Here is a 26,211-nt window from a genome sequence, read left to right on the forward strand (position 1 = left end):
AAATCTGAAATCTAAGGGTGCACGAAAAAATCTAAATATTGAGGAAATCGCCTTTAAAGTTGTTCAAATAAAGTTCTTAGCAATGCATATCACTAATCAAAAATTAAGTTTTGATATATTTACCACAGGAAATTTACAAAATATCTTCATGGAACATGATACATGAACATGATTACTTAATATCCTAATGATTTTTGGCATACAAGAAAAAATGACAAATTTGACCCATACAATTGGCTATTGTATTTTTGGCTATTGCTACAAATATACCTGAGCTACTGTGTTACAATTTGATTTAGGCTATGTCTTCTGGTATTTAATTTAATTTCTTTCTTTCTATGTATTCTTCTTGGGTTGTGTTGTTTAACACTTATAAATCTTGCTTTAAGAGGTTTAATATTGGTTGTACGTCGTTTCTTACACAAAAGATGAGGCGTCAATTGAGCGTCAACTGAGAAGCCAATCACTGTCAAGAAAATGCGCTTGCGCATTAGTTTGCGTTCGCCTCCCTTCAGCATTGCTCAGTGCTCTATCATATCATAGTTCTCTTTGTGAGATTTTTCAAGCTGCAGGGATGACCGATGTCCAACACTCGCCAGAAGCTAACAACCAAAGCCACGGAAAAGAGCCACAATGTAATAATTTAACAGACACTAAAGAGGGGAATTGAGCTTTAGCGATCGACAGAATGTTCTAGAATGGTCATGTGATGTCCGGAGACCAGTTATGTCGCACTTTTAAAAAAAATACTCTGACGTACGTGTCTGTTTCTTATAGGAGTTCGTCCGCCGTCGTAACAAATAAACGGGTTTATTTGTGAAACAGCGTTTCGGAGTTATTCAGGGTATAAAATAGAGGAAGGTTTCGATGGGATACTTTTAAAAGGAATATTTTCTCGGCGTTAAAGACGCGAGGGGGAAGAAGGGAGCACGTGAGGGGTCTTGTCCAATGGGATTGGGCGCTTTCAGCAGGAGGGTATAAATACCAGGCGGTTGCCGTGAGAGACGTCCGCCATTGATGACTAACCTTTCAAAGAAACAGAGACATTTCAAACGTATACATGTATATGATGTTAATTTGTTCTGTTGGCGTTGAAAACTAAGCGCAAAAATCTTTAAGCCGTTTTTAAAGAGGGGTTTTCGGGCGCAAAGCATCAACAAGATCCTTCGGTTGGTGAAGTTTTCCAGCAGAGCTCGTCCTGCACTGCAACGTCTGTCTCAGTTCGGCAGATTAAACTTTCTTTGTTGTTCCCGAGACGGAAAGGTAAAATTTTGGATCCAGGTTGAGCTAGCTTCATTTAGCTGGCGGAATGGTTAGGGGAGGGACTGTTAACTGAGCTCAATGTCAGCATCTGACGGGGCGGGGTAATGTGCGGCTAGTTGTGCTAAAGCTAGCTAGGCGCCATTTTGTGTCTCGAGGCTTGCTAACATGATGATTCGTGGAATTCATGTAAACCAATCTCTAGTTATCTAAAGTGTGTTTTATGCTTGTGTAAGTTAACGGATGTCCCTAAACGTACTATTTAAGCAGAGGCGACACTTCTGTGGCATTAATATTGAGCCGGAAGTTAGTGTTGCGTCATCCATAGGCGGTCGTCGGGTTTATATAACGCATGGCCCTGGATTGAGTAAATACAAACGCAATATATGGCGTATAATACGCTTATTGAATATAGGTATATGAAGTCAATTTCATTATTATATTGCCGGTCTGTTTTGATCTACAAAGTTGGTCTTAGTAGATGAATGTCACTCTCTGTGCAGCCTGTAATTTGCCCAATTGAATGGCACGTGTTTGTCCACAGCAAACAAGAATAAACTGTCACAACGTCGTTACATTTGTATAGACTAATTGTGAACTTGTAAAACTTTTAATTGTAAAAAAATAAACATGAATCTTTATCTTTCAAGTGGATTTAATCGATGAAAATGGACATTCCCTTCTCCCCTCCAAAAACAAAACGATTCCCTCCCCAATCATAAGCAAACCAGTGTGAAACTAAATGTTTTATATAGCTTACAAAAAAATGAAAAGATAACTTTTTTTTTTTCGAATGGTTTTTCTTGTGTAAATAAATTTTGAAATTTGTTCATAGGCTTCTTGTACAGTGATTTCTTTTACATTTGTTTAAATAAAGTACACAAAATAATCAATGTAATTCGTAAATGTTTTTGAGTATGAGGAAAAAAATACAGTTTTACTGAGCAGGAAGATGACCTTTTAGTTTGGGGTAAGTGTGATGAAGTTTAGTGCAACTTGAGAGCTTCAGAGACTAAAGCAATTTGAATTTTAAAGCATGTTTTTACTGTCCCAATTTTAATAGTGAGAGGTGCTTTTATTATTAATCTAATGAGTAACTTGCCAATTTTTTAAGTAGGTAAGCATAGGGCAAATAAGGCCATATATCTTGTTCTTTCTAGTTTTTTTTTTTTTTTTTTTTTTTTTTTTTTAGTTTGACCTTGAAAAATAGTTGCCAGAAACCAATATCACTTACTGATATATGTATATGTGTAATTTTTTTATTATTATTAATTCATTAGTTTTTGTTATTTTTATTTAGAGTTTTGATTGAATTTTATATTAGTCTGTTGAAAAATGTCACTTTGGCTGTTTTCATCTAAACAGCTATTTTAATTCCGTAGGATAAGTAGTCTGTATATTGTTTTATTTATTTGCATTTGGAAGAAAAGAAAGGAAAATTCGAGGGCCGGTTGCATAAACTGCTTAGACTAGTCTTGAGTTAAGTTAGTCATGTAATTATCTTCTAGATAACTTGTTAAAATTAGTTACAAAATAGTGGAGCGGTTTAATTTGGATTGAAAAGTAAGACTGTTTACCCCTTGGCTAACTGCTAGTTGGCCAAACTAGTTCCGAAAACACAGTTTTACAGGCTATGTTTATGCAACTGGCCTCTTTATACTGCATTTTAGCCATTTAGCCTTAATATAGGTTTGTTAAAAGTTGCTTTGGGTGGGGTATTTGAGATATTGCATTTTAAGCTTCCAAAGATCACTTTTGTCTGGAGTGGAGCTCAAAGCCATTGTAGTGTTCATTTATTAGGCAATAGAGGGCAGTGCATACTGCATGAAACCTGCAGTAGTCCTGAGCACAGCACGTGTGCGTTACTAAAAAAGCTATTACGTCTGCATTTACACTTGTCACAAAAGGACTTGTGTGATTCAGATAGGTTTAATCCAGTCTGCTGCTTATTCTGATTTGCCTAAAGATAATAAACAGCAGTGCAGAATGGCATGAGGATGTTGACACTGCTCTCCCTGTTTACAGTGGCGCAGACAGTGGATGTGTAATGCTCACTGTGCTGCCTAGGTGTACTTGCAAAAGCCCTTTCCATACTGGTCACCACTCCCTGGATCGGCTCAGACGATGTCTGTTGTGAAACCCCCACTGAACTTCACCATGAATGGGAATCCTCCTCCCCCCGAGTTCAAGAACCCCAAAAAGCCTGGGCGCCTCACCAATCAGTTGCAGTATCTAGAAAAAGTGGTGATTAAGTCCCTGTGGAGACATCAATTCTCCTGGCCCTTCAGACAGCCTGTGGATGCAGTCAGACTCGGTTTGCCAGTAAGTCTGTAATTTAAAGCTGTTTTACTGATTGCACAGTTTGTAGGTGCTGTTTTTAAAATGTGCTAGCTCATGTTTATTGGTAATCTCAATTTTTTCCACTTCTAATTTAGGATTATTATACAATCATCAAGAACCCTATGGATTTGAGCACCATTAGAAAGCGTCTTGATAACAATTATTACTGGAAGGCAATGGAGTGTATAGAAGACGTCAACAAAATGTTCACAAACTGTTACGTGTACAATCGGGTAAGTTTTATGTAATGTTGCTTACAATTGAAGATTTGATATGCATCCTTTGTTTTCAAACTTCTTTGTGTGTGTGGTTTCAGCCAGGAGATGACATTGTTCTGATGGCTCAAGCCCTTGAGAAGCTTTTTTTGGAGAAGGTGGCAAAGATGCCTGAGGAGGAGTTTGAGATCTCTGCTCTGACAACTAAAGCTCCTGTGAAAGGAGGAAGGAAGCCAACAGCAGGTAATCACACCTTCTAAATTAAATGCATTAATTGAAAATTATTACCTTTTTCTGGCTTTTGCATTGTGTTTGACAGTGGAGAGTGAAAGTGATGTTAATATTTGCATATTTTTGCAGTGATAAAGAGGCCACCATCTCCTGTGTCTGAGGTGGTTTTCCAACAAACAGTGACCGTCATCCCTCCGGATGCCCTCCACACAATTCCCTCCGCTCCCATGTCTGCACAACTCACAGCCAAAGTCAGTTCCTCTCAAACCACCTGCGCTTGCACTTTTTACATGTCTCAGCAGTATCATAAGTGTCTAGTACCAAGTGAACTCAGGCGTTATTACTGATTGTACTACAGTGGTAATTATAGTGATTTGATAGGAACATGCTATTTTTATAAAGTCCTTCAGGTTCCACAGATTCTTTTGTTTTGTTTTGTTTTTTTAGCATTTTTGTGTATTTGAACCCAACTATGTTTGATTTTGAGATCCATCTTTTCACACTGAGGACAACTGAGGGACTCATATGCAACTGTTACAGAAGGTTCAAATGCTTACTGATGCTTTAGAAAGAAAAAATGATGCATTATGAGCCAGGGGTGTAAACTTTTGAACGGAACGAATATGTGTACATTTTTCTTATTTTGCTTAAATATCATTTTTTCCCATTTAGTACTGCTCTTCAGAAGCTATAGAAGATACTTGTGTTCCCCAGAAGACAAAATAAGTTAAATTTACCCTGATCTTCAAATTCAAAAAGATTTTAAATTTGGTCTTAATGCATTGGTTCCCAAACTGGGGGACGTGACCCCTGGGCGCGGCAAGGCTAGTGTACAGTCAGCTGATTTTTATAGGGATTAGGAAGAGAAAAATGCGCACCGCTCCACCCTATAAATGTGCGTTCCGTTGAGTTGTTCATGACCCATATGAATGCTCCACTCGCGTACCGCTTATTCTCAATGGAAACGCAAAGTCTATATACTTGTTCCTGTTTGCAATAGCGTCACATATACTGTAACATGCTGTAGTACAAAGGGGGGCCCAGTAGAAAAAGTTTGGGAACCACTGTCTTGATGCGTTGTTTTTCCTTTTGAAGCATAAGTGAGCGATTGAACCTTAGGGTGATAGTTGCATACGAGTCCCTAAGTTGTCCTTAGTGTGAAAAGATGGATCTCAAAATTATACACTCATTGTCGGAGAGGGTTCAAATACACACAAATGCTGAAAATCCAAATAATTTGTGGGACCTAAAGAATAGCGGGCAGTTTATCATTTCAGGACAAATTTGGGCCTCATGAGCAGCTATTACTAAACAAAGAAACACAGCTGTGGATCATTCAGGGTATCAACGCAGTATTAAGAATCAAGTGTATGTAAACTTTTGAACAGGGTCATTTTTATAAATTCAACTATAATTTTCTCTTGTGGATTTGTAAACGTTGTTTATGTAAATAAAACCTTATTCAGATCAGTACTAAATAAAAATGTGTTATGTAAACTTTTGAGTTGACCTGTAAATAAGAATAACAGGTCTTATTGCCATCGATAGCATGGTGGTATTCACTTAAAGGGGCTATATGCGACTTTTTCCCCAAAATAAACGTAACAATAGCCTTTTTATTTGACCATTTATGACTCAAACATCTCCTGATGAGCATACTGACACCTTGTCAGCTCACAGTGGGTGCACCTATAAGCCTGTATCCTATTTTTCCTATTTTCTGTCGGGTCGGATTTTTCGCGCGCTGTCTGCGAATGTGACGTCAAGCGCGTTCATGTTAAGCGTTTCAGATCACTCTGCCACCACCGCTAGTCAGCAATTAGCCTATTATTGCAAACAAACTTAGTTTCTCAAACAATATATGTATTTGATTGTTCTTACCTCTGTAAACATAATGTTGACTTCTTTGCAGCGGATGACTTGTGAAGATTGCACGAACGAGCGCGCGCTGCTAGAGCGAGCAGAAAGGAAGAGCAGTTCCTTTTTTTGGCCACAGGTGTCAGTCGCGAGTTTAAATTTCAGAAAATTGCATATAGCCCCTTTAAGTTTAAGTCCCATCTTGTGGACCAATCCCGTCACCCACTTTCTCTCCCACTTCCCATCAAATCTCTGTAATGTTCTATTGGAAAAGGAAAAAAACAGGTCTCATTCATTACCCTGCTTACTAAATTTGTGTGCAAAATCTGTACAAGGGTTGTCACAAACAAATCATGCTGTATCAATATATATTAATTGGTAATGTATCATAAATTGACAAAAAATGTAGAGACCGTTGAAACAACACACAAGCAAAAATCACATAGTTCTGTGGTCTTTTTAACGTGTTAAGATGACATTTTATATTGCTATGCAACAAATACCTGTATTCTAGATCTCCATAAGAGGTGTTTATGTTGTTTTGTACTTGTTTTGAGGATTGTACATGCATTGCTTGAAGGGTCTTTATTTGTCTGCTCTCAGGCAATAATGTGTCTTTAGAGAGCATTTAGAGGCTGTATAGGAAAGGTTTTGCTGAAAGCCCTTGCATAGAGATTTAGGCGTCTTCTATGCAAATTACTAACTTTGGGTATCTGGTTGCTCCTGTGTGTTTAAATGTGAGTAATCAATGTAAATATTAGTAAAGGTAACTAACTTCTCTAAAGGTGGAATAGTCTGAGGAAAACACAGATTCCATATTTTTTCAGTTAACTGTAATCTTCATATACCTTGTCTTTCAGTTGAAAAATGGTGTGAAAAGAAAAGCAGACACTACAACCCCTACTGCCTCTTCCATTACCAGCTGTGAGTCGTCCCCTTGTGTAACAGAACCAAAAGTCCTTAAATTATTCTCCAGGCGAGGCAGCGGCCGACCCATCAAACCTCCTTGTAAAGACCTTCCTGAGTCACCACCACAGCATCAGGTGGGCAGAAGGACCAAACTCTCAGAGAGACTTAAATACTGCAATGCCATCTTGAAAGAGATGTTTGCCAAAAAGCATTCTGCTTACGCCTGGCCCTTTTATAAGCCTGTGGATGCTAAGGCACTGGGCCTTCTTGATTATCATGAAATCATTCACCAACCGATGGATATGAGTACCATCAAAGTGAGTACCATGGTTGTGTTAATATTACTGGATGAGCTTTGCTCACTATTTTTGTTTGATATTTAAAGGGCATATTTTTTCCTCTAACAGAAAAAAATGGAAGGTCGTGAGTACACGGATGCATTGCAATTCGCTGCTGATATGCGGCTCATGTTCTCAAACTGCTACAAATACAATCCACCCGGCCATGAGGTAGTGAATATGGCAAGGAAACTCCAGGTATGTCTTATGGTGGATTGATCATCTTTTAAAATCTTTTAATTTAAGTAAATGCAATATTTGCATATTGTTCTCAAAAAATTCAGTCTTTCCTGACAAGGTGAATGCTTTTTTTTTTTTTTATTTACTCAGGATGTTTTTGAGTTTCGCTTCTCCAAGATGCCTGACGAGCCGAGGAATTCAACCCCAGCCTCTAGTCAGAACAAAGTAAGGAAGGAGAGAGAGCACAGTCCGTCCAGCTCTGAGAGCAGTGACAGCGAATCATCGTCTCAATCCGAAAACTCCTCAGACACAGAAGAGGATGAAGAGGAGAGAGCTCAGAGGCTCGCCAACCTGGAGGAACAGGTAAGCTTCGCACTTAGACGTTTGAGTCCCTTCACGGATACGGTCACAACATCGTGGTCACGCCCCATGTGGCGACTGCCTCCTTCAGCAAATTCGATGGCAGTGTTGCATATATTCCTTCCAGCGAAAACAATTCCATAATGTACTTTGACGAGAAGCAAGAGAAGTCTCAAGGTGCGTTCACACCGGACACGAATGAAGCGGCAAGCGCGAGTGATTTACATGTTAAGTCAATGCAAAGACGCGAAACATGCGAATAGCGCGAATGAAGCGGCACGCATTGAGCGTTTCAAGCGATTGCCGCGCCATTCGCGCGAATCACGCGAAACGCGCGAGTTCAAAAATCTGAACTTTGGCGAAAATCCGTGCCGCGTTAACCAATCAGGAGCTTGCTCTAGTAGTGACGGAGGCAGAAATCCGAAACAACAATGGAGGACAAAATCACCGTTGCTGTCTGTGGTTACTCGGAGCTGTACGATACATCTAAAAAGGATCTTGGTAGGAAGAAAGTGAGTGAAGAGGTCGGACAATCTTGTAAGTTTTAAAAAACGCTCTACTCAATTTGACCTACATATACATACATATTGAGACTACAAGCAAGCTAAAGCTGGCAAATTGAGCTCATTCACCAATTTTACAACTACTTTCCCGCTGACGAGTGGCAGAAGCCCCTCCCATGACGCGAATTTGCGTCTGTTGTGAAGAAAATGTCACGCGCGAATGACGCGAGTAAACTCAAATGTTCAAGCGTTCAACTACGCGCGAATAGCGCGTTTTTTCCGCGCAAGTCGCGTCCGGTGTGAACGCACCATCATTTATTAATATGCTGAGAAGGACTCAAATTGCAAATTGATTTTACTTACAGCACAACACTATAATAAGGTAAGCTTAAAGGATTAGTTCACTTCCAGAATATACATTTCCTGATAATTTACTGACCCCCATGTCATCCGAGATGTTCATGTCTATCTTTCTTCAGCAATAAGGAAATTAAGGTTTTTGAGGAAAACATTCCAGGATTTTTCTCCATATAGTGGACTTCAATGGTGACCAACGGGTTGAAGATCCAAATTGCAGGTTCATTGCAACTTTAAGGGGCTCAACACAATCCCAGCCGAGGAATAAGGGATCTTATCTAGCAAAATTTTCTAAAAAAAAAGAAAAAACTGAAAGATTATATACCCACAAATGCTTGTCTTGCACTAGCTCAACCTTACGCGTTATGTAGTCATGTTGGAAGGGTCACGCATGAGGTTGGTGGAATGAGATGGAGTTTTTTGCCCTACCCTACCACCTTGAACAAAAGTACACAGATGAGGAAATAAACAACGTGTGACCATTCCAATGTGGTAACCAGTGTTTGAAATGAACTTTTTCACTCCCCAGCCAATTTGGCTACTAAATTAAGTTACCAGCCATTTGTAACTTCTACTAGCCCCCAAAAAAATGGTGAATAAGCGAGTCGCTGAGTCATTTATGCAGTTGATTCTTTCAAAACGAAGGATTCATTCAGGAACAAAGTAAAAAACTCTTTTTGTGAATGGATCAGGGAATCATTGACTCACCGGATTTGTTCAAAGCGCACGTTCATTTAGTAAGGAACCATTTTCTTTACTGAAATGGAGCAAAAAAGACAATATTGTCTTTACAATTTATATTACCTAATTTATATTTCTTGTTCATTGAACTGTTGCCCTGACACAAAGAAAACTATTCATATAATCAGTCTAAATTTGTGTATATGTGTGTCCTAGGAAGACTGCATATATTTTCTATGATTAAATATATTTGTTGCTTCACAGTCACAGGGCTCAGTAAAAACAAACAAACAAAAAAAAACTAATTTCATAAAAGATTGGTATTATCTTGATCAGTTAAACAGTAAGTTACAGGTAGGCTACCTGAAGCAGCTGCTGTAACTTTTTATCAATATCTGACCACTTTTTGTCAGGAGTGAATGACAAAGTAGGTGGACACTGTTAGATGTGCAGACAGCAAATCTGTGGTTCTAGAAATTATTTGAATGCTTAATAGTGTTTTGTTATTGCTTCAATGCAAAGGAAACCAGAGCACACGGCACGCCTTTATTTGTTGCATAGTAGTATGTCCAAGTAAGCTAGATATGCGCAGATGCTGTGCAATTAGGCTGTATTTAATATATCATGATGAGTCATGAGTTAAGTATTTGCGCTAAATCTGCTCAGATTTGGCTTACATGAACTTCCCCAATAAATTGGTGAACAATTTATGAAAAGTAACCCACCAAATTGGCTAGTGATTTGACATGGTTATCCGCCATAGCTGATTTTTACCATGGGGCAACCTCCCGCTCTCTCTATTGAAACCAACACGGAAGTGTCTTAAAATGCAATTCATCGATTGGCCGCTAGAGACTGGCTGCAAAAGAGAGTCAGTCCCATTGACTCCCCATGTTAAAATGCCCAACTTTACAGCAGAAAAAAAGTATGTTTACAGCCTGGTTCAAAAAATGGTTTTGGTCTATATAGCTAGTTTTGCCCTTCATGTCAACTGTGAGGGGGGTGAATTTTTTTATAACTCATCCGTTTAAGTTATATTAAGCCTTAAAGTTCAGCATAATTAAGGGCGTGGCCACTTGAGTGACAGGGGGATTGCCGCTGCTGTCGCGCTAGGCGGGCGTGGTTTCAGCAACCAGCTCCACCCACGTCCTGCCTTTTTGCCCATTTTTGATTATCCGGGAGTGACGCGCGGTGACGCGATTCCAAGATGGCGACGGCCGAATCCCGCCCACAACAGGCTTCAAAATAGCGCTTCAGAATCCTACGGGTGACGTCACGGATAGTCCGTCCATATTTTTTACAGTCTATGATTTTTACCCACATTTGGCGGGTGTTAATTTTAAACCCTGGTGATAAAATAATGGCACATAAGTGCATTGCAGTGCAAGACAACCATTTGTGGATAAAAAGTATATACATTAGAAAATGATGGATCATTTTGCTAGATAAGACGCTTATTCCTCAGCTGGGATCGTGTAGAGCCTTTTGAAGCTGCATTGAAACCGCAGGTTGAACCTTTAACCCGTTGGCCACCATTGAATTTCACTATATGGAGAAAAATCCTGGAATATTTTCCTCAAAAACCTTAATTTCTTTGCGACTGCAGAAAGAAAGACATGGACATCTTAAATGACATGGAGGTAGGGCTGTCGCGATAACCGCAATATCGCAATACCGCGCTATTGACGTGCATAACCGCAGAGGAATGCAACAACCGCAGCAACCGTGATATTTGCCTGTTTTCTTTTTTCCTAAGGATTTGCCCTTCTCACTTAATGCCTATGTGCTGAATATTAAATTAGTAATAAGTTAGTAATGATAACATAATGTGTTTATTATGAGGCTCAGTAGATATGCACTTAACAAGCCTAAACAGACAGCGAATGAGAGAGAGATCGACTGAGCTTGTGCTGATTACCTGCGTCTGTCTTTCAGATCGAGTCAGGTATGTATGTGAAACTAGCTTGTCATGTCCAAGGAAAGTGAAATCTCTGTCTTAACATCGATGCTCTGCTGGTCAGCTGAGCCTTTAAAAGTGGCGATTAAAGTTAAAATGATTTCAACATCGTGTTTCATTACGTCTCTCTTTGAATAAATAAGCGTTTTTGAACGTATAGTTGAATGAACGGTTTAAAGACTTACTCAAAGATAGTCTCTTGCCTCCATCTTGTGGCGTAAAAATGAAACTGCACTGACTGACAGCTCGCCTAAAACACGCAGGTGAAATACTGACAGAAAGTCTCTTGTCCAGTCAGACTCGAGGGTGCGCGTTAACTGTTATATATGAAGATTTCAGATGCAAAGCCTCTAAGTATGTCTGACATTTTTCTTCAAAATTTGCATTTCTTTCTGGCTAGGTTTCTATGCAAGTACTGTTTACTTCACTTCATATATCAACGCGATTTGGTTACGGTTTATTGATTTCTGAATATGACCTTACATTGTAACAGCCTACACACAATTATATGGCGGTAATACCGCATACCGCGCTACTGAGCCACTCAAAATTACCGCAAGGGAAATTCCTTAACCGCGACAGCCCTACATGGAGGCAAGTAAATTGTAAGAATTTTTTTTCTAGAAGTGAACTAATCCTTTAATAGGTGTTGTGCATAAGCGTAATATGGTTTGATAATAACATGTTGATAAGTTGAGTCTTCTTTGCCAGTGGAAGCATTCAAAATCAGCCTGCTGTGAGGGTTTGGATGCTGCCCATTTTTTACAGTAGCAGTGAAAATAGCTCCGTTTAGATTGACAGTGTATGTACTCTTATGTAATGTAATTTCTATCACCAGCTGAAAGCAGTACGAGAGCAGCTGCAGTTACTCACCCAAACACCTCTCTTGAAACCAAAGAAAAGGGAAAAGTCCAAGAAGAAGAGGAAGAAAGAGAAAGAGTCCAGTAAGCGAAAAGGTGAAGAAATGAAGAAACCGGCAAAAATACAAAAGAGGTCCAACAGCAAGTCATCAGGGTAAGAAAATGTGTAGTGCGTGTGGGCACACATCATCCCTCTTGTCCAATTCTACCCTAAGTGTATTGTATTGAGTTTTATGCTAAGACAAATGACAATGAAATGAAAATTACATCAACTTTGTTCTCAGGCGGAAAGAGAGCAGAGCGTATGACTCTGAGGAAGAGATGAATACTTTACCCATGTCTTATGAGGAGAAAAGGCAGCTGAGTCTAGACATTAACAAGCTTCCTGGAGACAAGCTTGGCAAAGTAGTGAACATCATTAAGGCACGAGAACCCTTACTCAGAGACACAGACCCTGAGGAGATCGAGATTGACTTTGAGACTCTCAAACCTTCAACTCTTCGAGCTCTTGAGTGTTATGTTGTCGCTTGCCTCAAAAAGAAACCGAAAGAAAGTGACAGTAAGTACGGTTTTGTCAATATTACCAGCTTTTCATGCTAGGACACATTATATATGAAAGATGCAAATAAAATGATGTGAGAAGTAGTACTAAAAGCCTTTCACACCTGGTGTAATACAACTAAATGGTATGCAAATCCAAAATATTTGCATATGTTTTTCACACTACAACTACATATGGGGGACAAGTGTCAGGAGACACTTTTCGTCATTATTTGGAAAAAAATGTAATACTCAGATTGTAGGAATACAGTATTTTCACTTCAGCGTGAAGGCATTCATAAAGATTTTTTTTTTTTTTTTTCAAAATCGTGTATGCTTTACCTAAAAATCTAATTAAATACTATTTATTTATTTAGAACTTTAACAAGATTAGTGCTTAATTTGACTTTTCTGAACAAAACAGATACCCTGACAAAATTAGGAACTTGTATTTATTGGTTATCTTTTTATATTTTTAGAAAAGAAGCTCGAGAAGAAGTCTAAAATCAAGGAAGTGGATAAAGATATGCATCACACAAATGGAGAATCAAACAATAAAAAGGCCAAAAGTAAGTATATGCATTTTCAGTTGATTTCAAAAGTTTACATACACCTTGCAGAATTGGCGAAATGTTAATAATTTTGCCAAAATAAGAGGGATCATAAAAAATGCATGTTATTTGTTTATGTAGTACTTACCTGAATAAGATATCTCACATAAAAGATGTTTACATATAGTCCAGAAGAGAAAATAATAGCTGAATTTATAAATATTACCACGTTCAAAAGTTTACATAACCTTGATTCTTAATACTGTTGTTACCTGAATGATCCACAGCGGGGTTTTTTTTTTATATTTTTTTTGTTTAGTGATAGTTGTTCATGAATCCCTTGTTTGTCCTGGTAAACAGGTAAACTGCCCACTGTTTTTCAGAAGTTTCAAATGCTCACTGATGCTCCAGAAGGAAAAATTATGCATTAAGAGCCAGGGGTGTAAACTTTTGAACAGAATGAAGATGTGTATATTTTCCTTATTTTGTCTAAATATTTTATTTTTTCATTAAGTACTGCCCTTCAGAAGCTACATTAGATACTTGCATGTTGTCCAGAAGACAAAATAAGTAAATTTTACCCTGATCTTCAAATTCGAAACGCTCTTAATGCATTTTGTTTCCTTCTGAAGCATTAGTGAGTGTTTGAACCTTCTGTAATAGTTGCATATGAGTCCCTCAGTTGACCTCGGTGTGAAAAGATGTCAAAATTTAGAAAGGGTTTAAATATACAAATCCTGAAAAAAACAAAGAATTTGTGGGACCTGAAGGATTTTTCTGAAGAACAGTGGGCAGTTTAACTGTTCAGGACAAATAAGGGACTCCCTAAACAAAAACAAAAAAACCCTTTGGATCATTCAGGTAACAACACGGTATTAAGAATCAAGCTTATGTAAACTTTTGAATGGGGTCATTTTTATAAATTCAACTTTGTGAACTAAATGTAAACGTCTTTTATATTAAACATCTTATTCAGGTCAATACTACATAAAAAGTAACATGCATTTTGTATAATCCCTCTTACTTTGCTAAAATGAACATTTTGCAGATTCTGCAAGGTGTATGTGAACTTTTGACCTCATCTGTATTTGTTTGTTCCTTTATGTAGTCATAGATGCAGTATAAACCTGTATGTTTTTCCTTCTGTGTGCAGTTGAAGCGGAAGGGGAGCCTAAAGACATGAGCCGTCCGTCTCGTCTGAGTGACAGCAGCAGCAGCTCATCCAGCTCTGACAGCAGTAGTAGTGACTCTAGCTCCTCTGATAGCTGTGACTCTGATTCAGGTTAGCTGCTTCACACCTACCCACCAACCAACCCTTTTAATTCACTCACTGTCTTTCAGGCCAGTCTGTTTCCCCTGCTATCTATCTGGCCACTGATGCAGAAAACAAACCAAAAAATTGTAAAGCTTACTCGGACACGTCCCAAGCATTAGAAACTTTCACTTATTTCACCTTAACACCAACTGGACGACAAATACTTGAAAGGTTACACAGTTCAACTTTTTCCCAATTAAAAAAATGGTGTATGTTCCTTTTTTGTGTAACTTTTTGTAAGTTAAAGAAAATTGTGCACTTTTGGCTCCAAATTATTTTTTTCTCTCACACTCTTTCTGTAGTTTTTGTTGGGTGCTATTATTTATTTGTTTTCTGATGTTTGATATTTTGTTCTTGTTTCATCACAATCACTTATTTATGTTCTTGCTGTAGTTTAAGACCAGCTGGCTCTTGGTTTCGGGTTTCCCTTGTTTTATAAACCCTCAGAACTTTCAAATTAAAAACAATGGGTTTAGAAGAAATACCAATTTCCAATTCGGACCTTCACTAAACATAATGAAGAGCACAGCTGTTTGTGTCACATGCTATTGTCTCCGTTAAGAGTTACAGCTGGTCCGTTTTAAACTGCTGCTTTGAATCATTACTGTGTGGTTCCCTTGTTGCATTACCTTGTAATTTTTACCTTTTGTACTTGTTATGGTTTGGGTGTTTGGGTTATGCAGAGATGTATATGTAATGATAATCTACAATAGATTGTAAAAGCATACATCGATATGTTGTATGTGAGGTACATGGATTGTAAACTATAGTTAGAACATGGAAAGTAGGACCAAAACAAGCTGTCATGCTTAAAGTCTTGCATATTTTGTAGATGTGTGAATTTTATTTACCTAAGCAGGTATAAAGCCTAACCATTGAGCTTGGTGTTTAACACCCAGAGATTTAAATAAAGCACATTTTCATAGACAACTGTTGTATGTTAAGATAAGTGTTGTGTTTTCTTTCCCTTTGCTTTGTCATTTCACATTCTTTTTTTATTCACATTGTTTATTTACGTCACACAACTCTTTCACAAGTTGTAGACATTTTACTTAAGGGAAAAAAACATCACTTTATTTATTTTTTATTATTTGTCACACATTATAGTACTTAAACTGCATATACAGTTTCTCTAACCTCCAGTAATAAAATATAAACTGAGTACATCAGCAGGAACGGAATGAGGTTGGCCTTACCCGCAGCCATGACTGAAGTGAAATGACCTCAGTGTGCATTGTGCGTGTCTTACAGAACAGAAAGCTAAGAGGAAGCAAAGCAAAGCCCCTGGCCATGCCAACAAAATTAAAAACAAGGTAAAAAGCACACAAGCCAATAAGAGACCACCAATATTAAATGGCCTACTCCCACTCCTAATATTTGGCACGTGGAGCATTTCACTTCATGTAGTGCCAGATTTTTCCTGAGTGAAATATTGCCCCCTTGTCCCCCTCCCCAAACAGGCATCGCGGCAGGCCGTTGCTGAGGTAAAGGACTCTTCTGCCTCAGTTGTGACGTGCCAGTCTCGCCCAGAGGCAGACTCCAAAGACCTGTTTGCGTCACAACAAGCAAAGCATCCTGCTGAGGACACCATGATGGCAATCCCAGGTTAGGCTCAGTGCCATTGTTCATACTTCTGTTCACGTTGATGTTTTCACTTTTGCCACATCATGATGAGATGCCATCCAAAAATCGAAATCATCAATTTAAAACTGCATTTGGAGCCCAGATAGTTGTTGGCGGGTTATCACTTTAACACTTTTCTATCCATCCCTTTACCCTCCTTTCACAACAGCGTTACACAGCCGGCTGCCTCCTCAGCCATCCAGACCTAGTGGCAAAGCTGCCCCACTACCTCGTAAATCCGGGACTGCCCCTTTACCTCTCAGCCTACCTCCAGACCAGGCCGTCAACCCTTTATGTAACACTTCTTCCACCTCCCCCTCCCCCTGTAAAGACGAAACATCCACCCCACCCAAATGTTCCCACTTGTCGATCTCCCCACATATATCCACCTCGCTCCGCTCCGATCCATTGTTTCCCCGTAGTCCCTCGCTTGGCCCTCTTGACCCACAGGTCTCTCAGGTTGGCCCCCCATCGCCTACTGCTGCAGAGAAGCCTCCGCATAAGTCTGAGCAGGAAGGTAAGAGATCGCTTGATGCGTCAACTCCGCCGCCCGCCAATCTCCATCCCTCGCTAGCTCCCCTCGCTGTGTTAACATTGTGCATCTGCAACTTTCCTCTTCCGTTGTGGGTTAACGTATTTTCATCGTAACCGGTTGTTTGAGTTTTGTCATCAATATGGCTGTTCTCTTCCCAGCTGCATGTCATTGCTGTCTCGCTTATAGTCCCATATTAATGCGTGTAAAACAGGATATCAGTTCAGAGTTAACTCCATCTCCCCCTCAATCTTGCAGGCGTTCCTCCTCTTCTGTCACCACTGACCTCACCTCCTGCAGCCATGCCTGTCACAGGATGCCAGCCTACCTCCAGCTCTGAGTTTGAGGTAAGTTATGTTTCTGCTAAACTTCATATGGAGGAAAAACTCTTTTTGTGTAGTTTAGTTCATTTTAGCTTGTCATTTTAAATAAATTGGCTTTAATATTGTTTGCTACAAACACTTTCTTAAAGGGATAGTTCCCCAAAAATGTTTTTGTCATGTATTACTCACCCACATGCAGGGTTCTACATTTATTCTCTTCCGTGTCAGTCTTCGACGTGCATTTACAAGAAGTACCACGATGCATGTGTGTGGTGCTGCTAATGCAGTTCTGATGTAGAATGTCCATCCTCTCTGTCAAAATCAGACATGTTTACGCGGACTGTTTTAAGCAAAACCTTACTTCAAGCAGAAAACAATATTATTGTTCTTACCCCACTGGCAGATTATTTTGCTTGCTTCAAGCAAAAACTCCCTTAATTTTGACTTGTTTTTTCTGAAAATAAGACAATAGTATTTACTTGTCTATAAAATCGTTCTTGATTTAAGTATTTTTTGATATTTTTGCTGGAAACAATAAAAATCACATGTACATAAGTATTCACAGCCATTCTCAATACTTTGTTGAAGCATCTTTGGCACCAATTAAAGCCTCAAGTCTTTTTGAGTATGATGCTACAAGCTTGGCACACCTATTTTTGTGCAGTTTCTCTCATTCATCTTTGCAATACCTCTCAAGCTCCTTCAGGTGGGATGGGAAGCGTCGGTGCACAATAATTTTCAGATCTCTCCAGAGATGTCCAATCCGGTTTAAGTCTGGGCTCTGGCTGGGCCACTCAAGGACATTCACAGAGTTCTCCCATAGCCACTCCTTTGTTATCTTGGCTGTGTGCTTGGGGTCGTTGTCCTGTTGAAAGATGAACTGTTGCCCCAGTCTGAGGTCCAGAGCACTCTGGGACAGGTTTTCATCAAGGATGTCTCTGTACATTGTTGCATTCATCTTTCCCTCGATTCTGACTAGTCTCCCAGTTCCTGCTGTTGAAAAACATCCCCACAGCATGATGCTGCCACCTCCATACTTCACTGTAGGGATTAATTGAGCAGTGCCTGGTTTCCTCCAGAAATTACGCTTGGCATTCAGGCCAAAGAGTTCAATCTGTGTTTCATCAGACCAGAGAATTTTGTTTGTCATGGTCTGAGAGTCCTTCAGGTGCCTTTTGGCAAACTCCAGGCTTCCATCTGGCCAGGCTACCATACAGGCCTGATTGGTGGAGTGCTGCAGAGATGCTTGTTCTTCTGGAAGGTTCTCCTCTCTCCACAGAGAAATTGTGGAGCTCTTTCAGCTAAGGCCCTTCTCTCCCAATCGCTTAGTTTGGCCAGGCACCCCGCTCTACGAAGAGTCCTGGTGATTCCAAACTTCTTCCATTAACGGATGATGGAGGCCACTGTGCTCATTGGGACCTTAAACGCTGCAGAAATTCTGTACCCTTCCACAGATCTGTGCCTCAATACAATCTTGTCTCTGAGGTCTACATACAATTCCTTGGACTTAATAGCTTGGTTTTTGCTCTGACATGCACTGTTAACTGTGGGAACTTGTATAGACAGGTGTGTGCCTTTCCAAATCATGTCTAATTAACTGAATTTACAACAGGTGGACTCCAACTTCTAGAAACATCTCAAGGATGATCAGTGGAAACAGGATGCACCTGAGCTCAATTCTGAGTGCCATGGCAAAGGCTATCGATACTTATGTACATATGAATTTTTCTAACAAGATTTCAAACAAAATTCTTTCACCCTGTCATTATTGGTTATTGTTTGTAGAATTTAGAGGAAAATAATCAACTGAATCCATTTTGAAATAAGGCTGTATGTAACACAACATAATGTGGAGAAAGTGAAGTGCTCTGAATACTTTTCGGATGCACTGTACAGTCGTGGCCAAAAGTTTTGAGAATTACATAAATATTGGAAATTGGAAAAGTTGCTGCTTAAGTTTTTATAATAGCAATTTGCATATACTCCAGAATGTTATGAAGAGTGATCAGATGAATTGCATAGTCCTTCTTTGCCATGAAAATTAACTTAATCCCGAAAAAAAAACTTTCCACTGCATTAAGAAGGCTTCAGAGTGTCCAAGAAAGTCCAGCAAGCGCCAGGATCATCTCCTAAAGAGGATTCAGCTGCGGGATCGGAGTGCCACCAGTGCAGAGCTTGCTCAGGAATGGCAGCAGGCAGATGTGAGCGCATCTGCACGCACAGTGAGGCCAAGACTTTTGGAAGATGGCCTGGTGTCAAGAAGGGCAGCAAAGAAGCCACTTCTCTCCAAAAAAACATCAGGGACAGATAGATCTTCTGCAAAAAGTATGGCGAATGGACTGCTGAGGACTGGGGCAAAGTCATATTCTCCGATGAAGCCTCTTTCCGATTGCTTGGGGCATCTGGAATAAGGCTTGTCCGGAGAAGAAAAGGTGAGCGCTATCATCAGTCCTGTGTCATGCCAACAGTAAAGCATCCTGAGACCATTCATGTGTGGGGTTGCTTCTCATCCAAGGGACTGGGCTCACTCACAATTTTGCCCAAAAACACAGCCATGAATAAAGAATGGTACCAAAACACCCTCCAACAGCAACTTCTTCCAACAATCCAACAACAGTTTGGTGAAGAACAATGCATTTTCCAGCACGATGGAGCACCGTGCCATAAGGCAAAAGTGATAACTAAGTGGCTCGGGGACCAAAACGTTGCAATTTTGGGTCCATGACCTGGAAACTCCCTAGATCTTCATCCCATTGAGAACTTGTGGTCAATCCTCAAGAGGCGGGTGGACAAACAAAAACCCACTAATTCTGACAAACTCCAAGAAGTGATTATGAAAGAATGGGTTTCTATCAGTCAGGATTTGGCCCAGAAGTTGATTGAGAGCATGCCCAGTCGAATTGCAGAGGTCCTGAAAAAGAAGGGCCAACACTGCAAATACTGACTCTTTGCATAAATGTCATGTAATTGTCGATAAAAGCCTTTGAAACGTGTGAAGTGCTTGTAATTATATTTCAGTACATCACAGAAACAACTGAAACAAAGATCTAAAAGCAGTTGAGCAGCAAACTTCGTGAAAACTAATATTTGTGTCATTCTCAAAACTTTTGGCCACGACTGTACATCAGAATGCCGACTTCTGTGTCAGCAACACCACACGCATATGTCGTGGTACTCTTATGAATGTGCGGCAGAGAAATTGTTGAATAATGTTGTTATTTTTGTTTTATTATGGTTATCCATAAGTTAAAATGGTTAAAATTCTGCCATTAATTACCCACCTTTATGTCGTCCAATCCCGCAAGACCTTTGTTCATCTTCGGAACACCAATTAAGATATTTTAGATTAAATTTGTTCTGCTCGTGTTTCATGAACGAGGCCCATTGTGTATAAACTCACTTTTGTTTGTTAAACTCTTGTATATAAATTTAATATCAAGCTTGTCTGAGAAGAGCAGATGGATGGTATTCGACCAGGTTGTTGTTGGTGACACACAAATCACTTTTTGTACTTGCTTTCTCCCTGCAGCAATGTAGATTGTTGTCACCTCTGCATGAGAGTCCATTAACCAACATGAGGGATGAGCAGAGCTGCTCAAAGACGTTGGAAGAGCCCTCCAGTCAGCTGCTCAAAATGCACGGTCAGCATTTCTTTCGCTGTTATTGTCTCTAGAGGCCTTTCCTTTTTCTCAATGGTTTCTTGAAATGGGTTCTTTTCACATTTTCTAGGAGCCAAGCACGATGGCAGTGAACTATGCAAGCCCATTCAAGATGCCAAATCCAACCTGCCTAAAAAGGTACCAATGCTTTATATGATTGCCAAACAAAAATGCACTGTATGGTGTTCTCTCCGATAACCTGGACCTGTTCATGTTTGTTTAAGGATATTGTCCTAAAGCATGCAGACTCCTGGACAAGCCTGGGTAAGATGGCTACTCAAACGCCTTGCCCAATCAAATCATCCAAGGAAAGTTTCCAGCAGTTTCGCAAAGTTGCCATGGAGAAAGAGGAACGAGAGAGAGCTCGTAAACTGCAGATGGAAGCTGGTCGAGAGAAGAGCAGCACAGACAAAAGCGGGTATAAACAGAATCTTATTTTTAAGGCAACAGTGTTATGTAGGTTTCATTTTGGAGGAGTTTCAATCTCTGCATGGCTGAAGACGTGATTCCAGCTGAACACAGCTTCCCATGGCTCTGTTTCAAAACCTGGCGAGTTTGACAAATTCGAAGTTTTATTTCTATTATTAATTTGCACTTATATCCCTGTGGCCCACATGTCATTATTACACGAATGTTCTCGCTGTTCTAGCTAACAGTGGCCTTTTAATGATTTCTAGTCTGACACAGCAGCTTCAAAAAACAAAGTTGGACTGCCCGCCTTTAAAGCCAGAAGTGGAGTCAGCAGAGCTGCCTCTGATGGCGGCCATCTTGGATCCCCCTAAAGCCCTTGAGCCCTGCTCTCTTCCACAGAGCTCTGTAGACCGAGAACGAGAGATGGCCCGCAAGAGAGAGCAGGAGCGCCGCAGGAGAGAGGCTGTGAGTACCTCGCACGTTAAGTATTTTAGAATGCAAATTAAAAATGTTAATATTGAATTTTAATCCAATTAATCACAAACATTGGTACTTATAGTATAACTATATAATGTTTAATAACAAATATGCTGTTTATTAGCAATTATAAAAAAATAAAATGTATTGTGGTTTTATTAATAAACAGAAAACATTGTAGCTGTTATTGCTCTTACTATGTAATTATGTTGGTTATTGTATAATCGAAATAATCAAATATAAAACCTTATAATTATTAAAATTATTATAACACATGCTCTGTTGTTTATATAATACTTGATAGTGTTTTTTTATAATAACCACAATAAATGTTACTGTTATGTTGTTGTTGTTGTTGTTGTTATATAAATATTTAAACTCATTTGTTTATTATTATTATTATATAAATAATAGTAAAATAACAAATATTATTAATAAATATCAAATATTTATAATAATAATAATAATAATTTATTATAATAACCACAATAAACATTACAAACATTACTAATTAGGTTTATTATTATTATCATCATCATCATTAATATTGTTATTACAATTATTATAACAACAAATGCTCTGTTGTTTATTATTGTTCATAACAAATATTAGTTTTATTAATAATAACCACAAGAAATGTTACTGTTATTATGATTATTATTGCTACTACTACTGCCACTATTATTATTATTGTTGTTAATAACAAATATTATAGTTTATAGTTTTATTAATAACCACAATACATGTTACTGTTATGTTGTTGTTGTTGTTATATAAATAATAATAAAATGGCAATAATTAACTAATTTGTTTATTATTATTATTATTATTATTATTATTATTATTATTACTACTACTATTATATAATTAATAGTAAAATAACACAAATATTAACAAATATGAAATGTTTGTAATAATAATTTATTATAATAACCACAATAAACATTACAAACATTACTAATTAGGTTTATTATTATTATTATTATTATTATTATTATTATTAAAAAATATAACAAATGTTCTGTTATTACCATTCATAACAAATATTATACTTGGTTTTTTAAATATAACCACAGTTAATATTACAGTGTTGTTGTTATAAATATTATTATTATTATTATTATTAATAGTAAAATAACTAGAGTTATTATTATTATTATTATTATTAATAACAAATATCAGTTATGTTTATTAGTAGTAACAAACATTTACAAATAATTTACTAATTAGGGTTATTATTATTATTATTATTAATAACAAATATCAGTTATGTTTATTAGTAGTAACAAACATTTACAAATAATTTACTAATCAGGGTTATTATTATTATTATTATTATTACAAGTGTTCTGTTGTTTATTATAGTTTGTAATATATTGTTTTTAGTCTTATTAATAATAACCACAATAAATGTTACTGTTATTATGATTGATCATTATTACTATTATTACTGTTTATTATTCATTTCTATTATGTCATTAATAGTAAAATAACAAGACTATTTTTAACAAATATCAATAATAATAACAACCACAATAAACTTAAATTTTAATAGGTATTATTATTATATCAATATTATTATAAATACTAAATATCAGTTTTGTTTATTATCAGTAAAATAACCACAATAAACATTACAGATTATTTACTAATTAGGTTTCGATCATCATCATCATTATTAATATTATTATTACAATTATTATAATAACAAATGCTATGTTGTTTATTATTGTTCATAACAAATATTAGTTTATAGTTTTATTAATAATAACCACATGATTTGTTATTATGATTATTATTGCTACTGCTTCTACTACTATTATTGTTCATAACAAATATTAGTTTATAGTTTTATTAATAACCACAAGAAATGTTACTGTTATTATGATTATTATTCCTACTACCACTATTATTTTTATTATTTTTAATGTTCATAACAAATATTATGCTTTAGTTTTATTAATAACACAATACATGTTATGATTATTATTATTGCTACAACTGTTATTAGTAGTAGTAGTAGTAGTAGTAGTAGTTGTTGTAGTGGTAAAATAACAAATTACAAAAATATTGATTTACTAATTCGATTTTATTATTTATAATATTATTATTATTATTAAAACATAACAAAAGTTCTGTTATTTATTATTTAAAACAAACATACTTTATGGTTTTATTAACAATAACCACACTACATGTTTTTTTTATTACTACTACTACTACTACTACTACTAATAATAATAATTATTATAATAATAATAATACATTTTTATTACTATTTTAAAGATTTTTATGATGCTGTTAATGGTTTTCTTTTTAATGTTATTTCTCTTAGATGTCTGGAGTCATTGACATGACCATGCAGAGTGACATAATGGCAACCTTTGAGAAGAACTTGGACTGAGATATAAACAAATAAAAAATAATAATAATTGCTCGTGTGTATTGCGCTACTGTTCGGTGAACAGTGTAGGCCGTCTTTTCCCTTCCCCTACTTACTCCACGAGTCCTGGCGACTGAAACGGGTCTTAGTCTATCAGCGGGCAAAAATACTGCAATACAGCTGCATCACTTTACATTTGTACTACGTTAGCTCTTGTAAAAACGAAAAAAGAGAACAGTCGTGGACAGCATATGATGTTGTAAGACCAATATTTGCACCATTAATAGTGTTGAGTTTTTGTTATTTTGATATGTATGATGCTTGGAGTCAAAAATGCCTGCACTGAAATGCTGCCGACTGTCCGAGGCAGTTTGGAAAGAGGAACATGTCTGTCGTTTCACAACAGTTTTTGTGTTCCTTAATGTTTTGTTATTCTTTTTTTGTTTTTTTTAAATATTGAAGAATGTTTACTTCTCTTGATTATTATTGCAATCGAATTCTTTGACACATTCCATCGACTATTCTGCTGTATGAATATTGCATAGCTGGTCCTCTTGCGCTAGCTGTTGTCAGAACTGTAAGGGATATTCCTGTTTATCCTAATAGCTGGTATTTCATGTATTTGACGTAAAGCAGCAATTTAAACAGAAAATATGCTAGCTGCGTTAAACTTGTCCTGTTTAAGTTATATATATCAAAAAAATCTATATTTCTGTAGTGTCAGAAATGTAACGTAAGCATGTATGTATAAATATTTAGCATTTTGTTACAGGGACAGCCTTTTTTTTTCAGGTGTCTGCCTATGAAGAATCAAACTTATTTAGAGGAGTTGTTGCACTTCCTGAATTTCTCTTGGTATCCATGTGGAAGTGCAGTGCCATAAAGTTTCTCTCTTGGAGATGATAGGCAGTTCTCAGTGCCTAAAGTCGGTGGGTTCTCCAAAGCCGTGTTGATTCCAAGGTGTGATCTGGTGATTGTACTGCACTGAAGATATGTTCAAAATCGTTTCTGACTATAATGGTTGTGGCAGTTTTCATCACAAGCACTTTATTCATTACACCACCATGCTGAGGTGTCACATGCTATTGAGGGGAAGAATAATATATTATTTCAAAGAAATCACATTCTAAAAATTAAATCAATAAAGTATTTTCAGTAAAAATTGTGCGTTGTGGTCACTAGCAGTTAAGTTGAACATATTTATATTTGAGTCATTTTTCTGACAGTACATGTTAATGTCACCATCATATATACACAACTTTTTTTATTTAGCACATTGATCATGTTGATCATTGAAGGCACGGGGGTGTCTTCAGTTATGGACTAATGATCCTAAGAATTTAGCTTTGCCACAAAAATTACGTTTTATAGTGTATTAAAGGATTAGTTTACTTCTAGAACAAAATTTACAGATAATGTACTCACCCCCTTGTCATCCAAGATGTTCATGTCTTTCTTTCTTAAGTCGTAAAAAAAAATAGTTTTTGTGGAAAACATTCCAGGTTTTCTCTCAATATAGTCGATATGTATGTTGCCCGTAAGTTTCCAAAGTGCAGTTTAAATGCAGCTTCAAATGGCTCTAAACGATCCCAGACGAGGAAGAAGGGCCTGGTCTAGTGAAACGATCGTTATTTTCGAAACAAATTTACAACTGATCTTTTTAACGTCAAACGCTCGTCTCCTCTTTGCGATGCTCATGCGTAGTCTGTGTGATCCTAGTCAATGCAGTTTAGGTACGTCGAGAAACTCCTATCTCGTTTTCTTCTTCAACTTCAAAGAGTCAAAATCATCCTACATCGCTGTTTTACCCTTTTTTTTTTTTTTTTTTTTTTGGTAAGGGCGTTTGATTTTCTCTGTATGTTCACTTTGTAAACGCTGGGTTGGTGCTTCTGCAGCGATGTAGGGCTATTTTGAAGATGGGGAAGAAAACGAGATGGGAGTTTTTCGACATACCCTAACTGTATTGACCAGACAAGACGAGCATTTGAGGTTAAAAAAGCATATAAATTGTCACTTTGTTTCGAAAATAACCAATTGTTTCGCTATAAGACCGTTCTTCCTAAATTGGGATCGTTTAGAGCCCTTTGAAGCTGCATTTAAACTGCATTTTGGAAGTTCAAACTTGGGGTCACCATACATATGGAGAGAAATCCTGAAATGTTTTCCTCAAAAAAACTTTTTCTTTACAGCTGAAGAAAGAAAGACATGAACATCTTTGATGACATTTTTGTTCTGAAAGTGAACTAATCCTTTAAAACAAAGAAGAGTTTTTTTATTATTATCGTGTAATATTTAAAAATATTACTGTTTTACCATAATTTAATCAAATAAATGCAGCCTTGGTAAGAG

General features: G+C 37.5%; 1 protein-coding gene across 2 annotated transcripts; it reads left to right on the plus strand.

Annotated features, from left to right (window-relative positions):
• The first annotated feature begins 505 nt into the window (after nucleotides 1–505).
• brdt (bromodomain, testis-specific) lies at nucleotides 506–25,011 on the plus strand. Of its 2 annotated transcripts, none has more exons than XM_073851230.1 (21): nucleotides 506–635; nucleotides 3,286–3,582; nucleotides 3,696–3,833; nucleotides 3,917–4,058; nucleotides 4,176–4,297; nucleotides 6,764–7,129; nucleotides 7,220–7,348; nucleotides 7,481–7,693; nucleotides 12,027–12,202; nucleotides 12,333–12,607; nucleotides 13,068–13,157; nucleotides 14,293–14,421; nucleotides 15,706–15,767; nucleotides 15,915–16,059; nucleotides 16,247–16,594; nucleotides 16,868–16,956; nucleotides 20,462–20,573; nucleotides 20,662–20,729; nucleotides 20,816–21,009; nucleotides 21,269–21,467; nucleotides 23,815–25,011. In XM_073851230.1, the coding sequence occupies exons 2-21, from the start codon at nucleotides 3,385–3,387 to the stop codon at nucleotides 23,881–23,883; spliced, it is 3,264 nt and encodes a 1,087-aa protein (XP_073707331.1). In that variant the 5' UTR covers nucleotides 506–635; nucleotides 3,286–3,384; the 3' UTR covers nucleotides 23,884–25,011. The 2 variants fall into 2 exon arrangements, with proteins under 2 accessions (XP_073707331.1, XP_073707330.1); XM_073851229.1 differs by having other exon boundaries at nucleotides 548–1,263.
• Nucleotides 25,012–26,211: the final 1,200 nt, after the last annotated feature.

The sequence above is a fragment of the Garra rufa genome, chromosome 12 (assembly GCF_049309525.1).
Source record: "Garra rufa chromosome 12, GarRuf1.0, whole genome shotgun sequence".
Classification (NCBI taxonomy): Eukaryota; Metazoa; Chordata; class Actinopteri; order Cypriniformes; family Cyprinidae; genus Garra; species Garra rufa.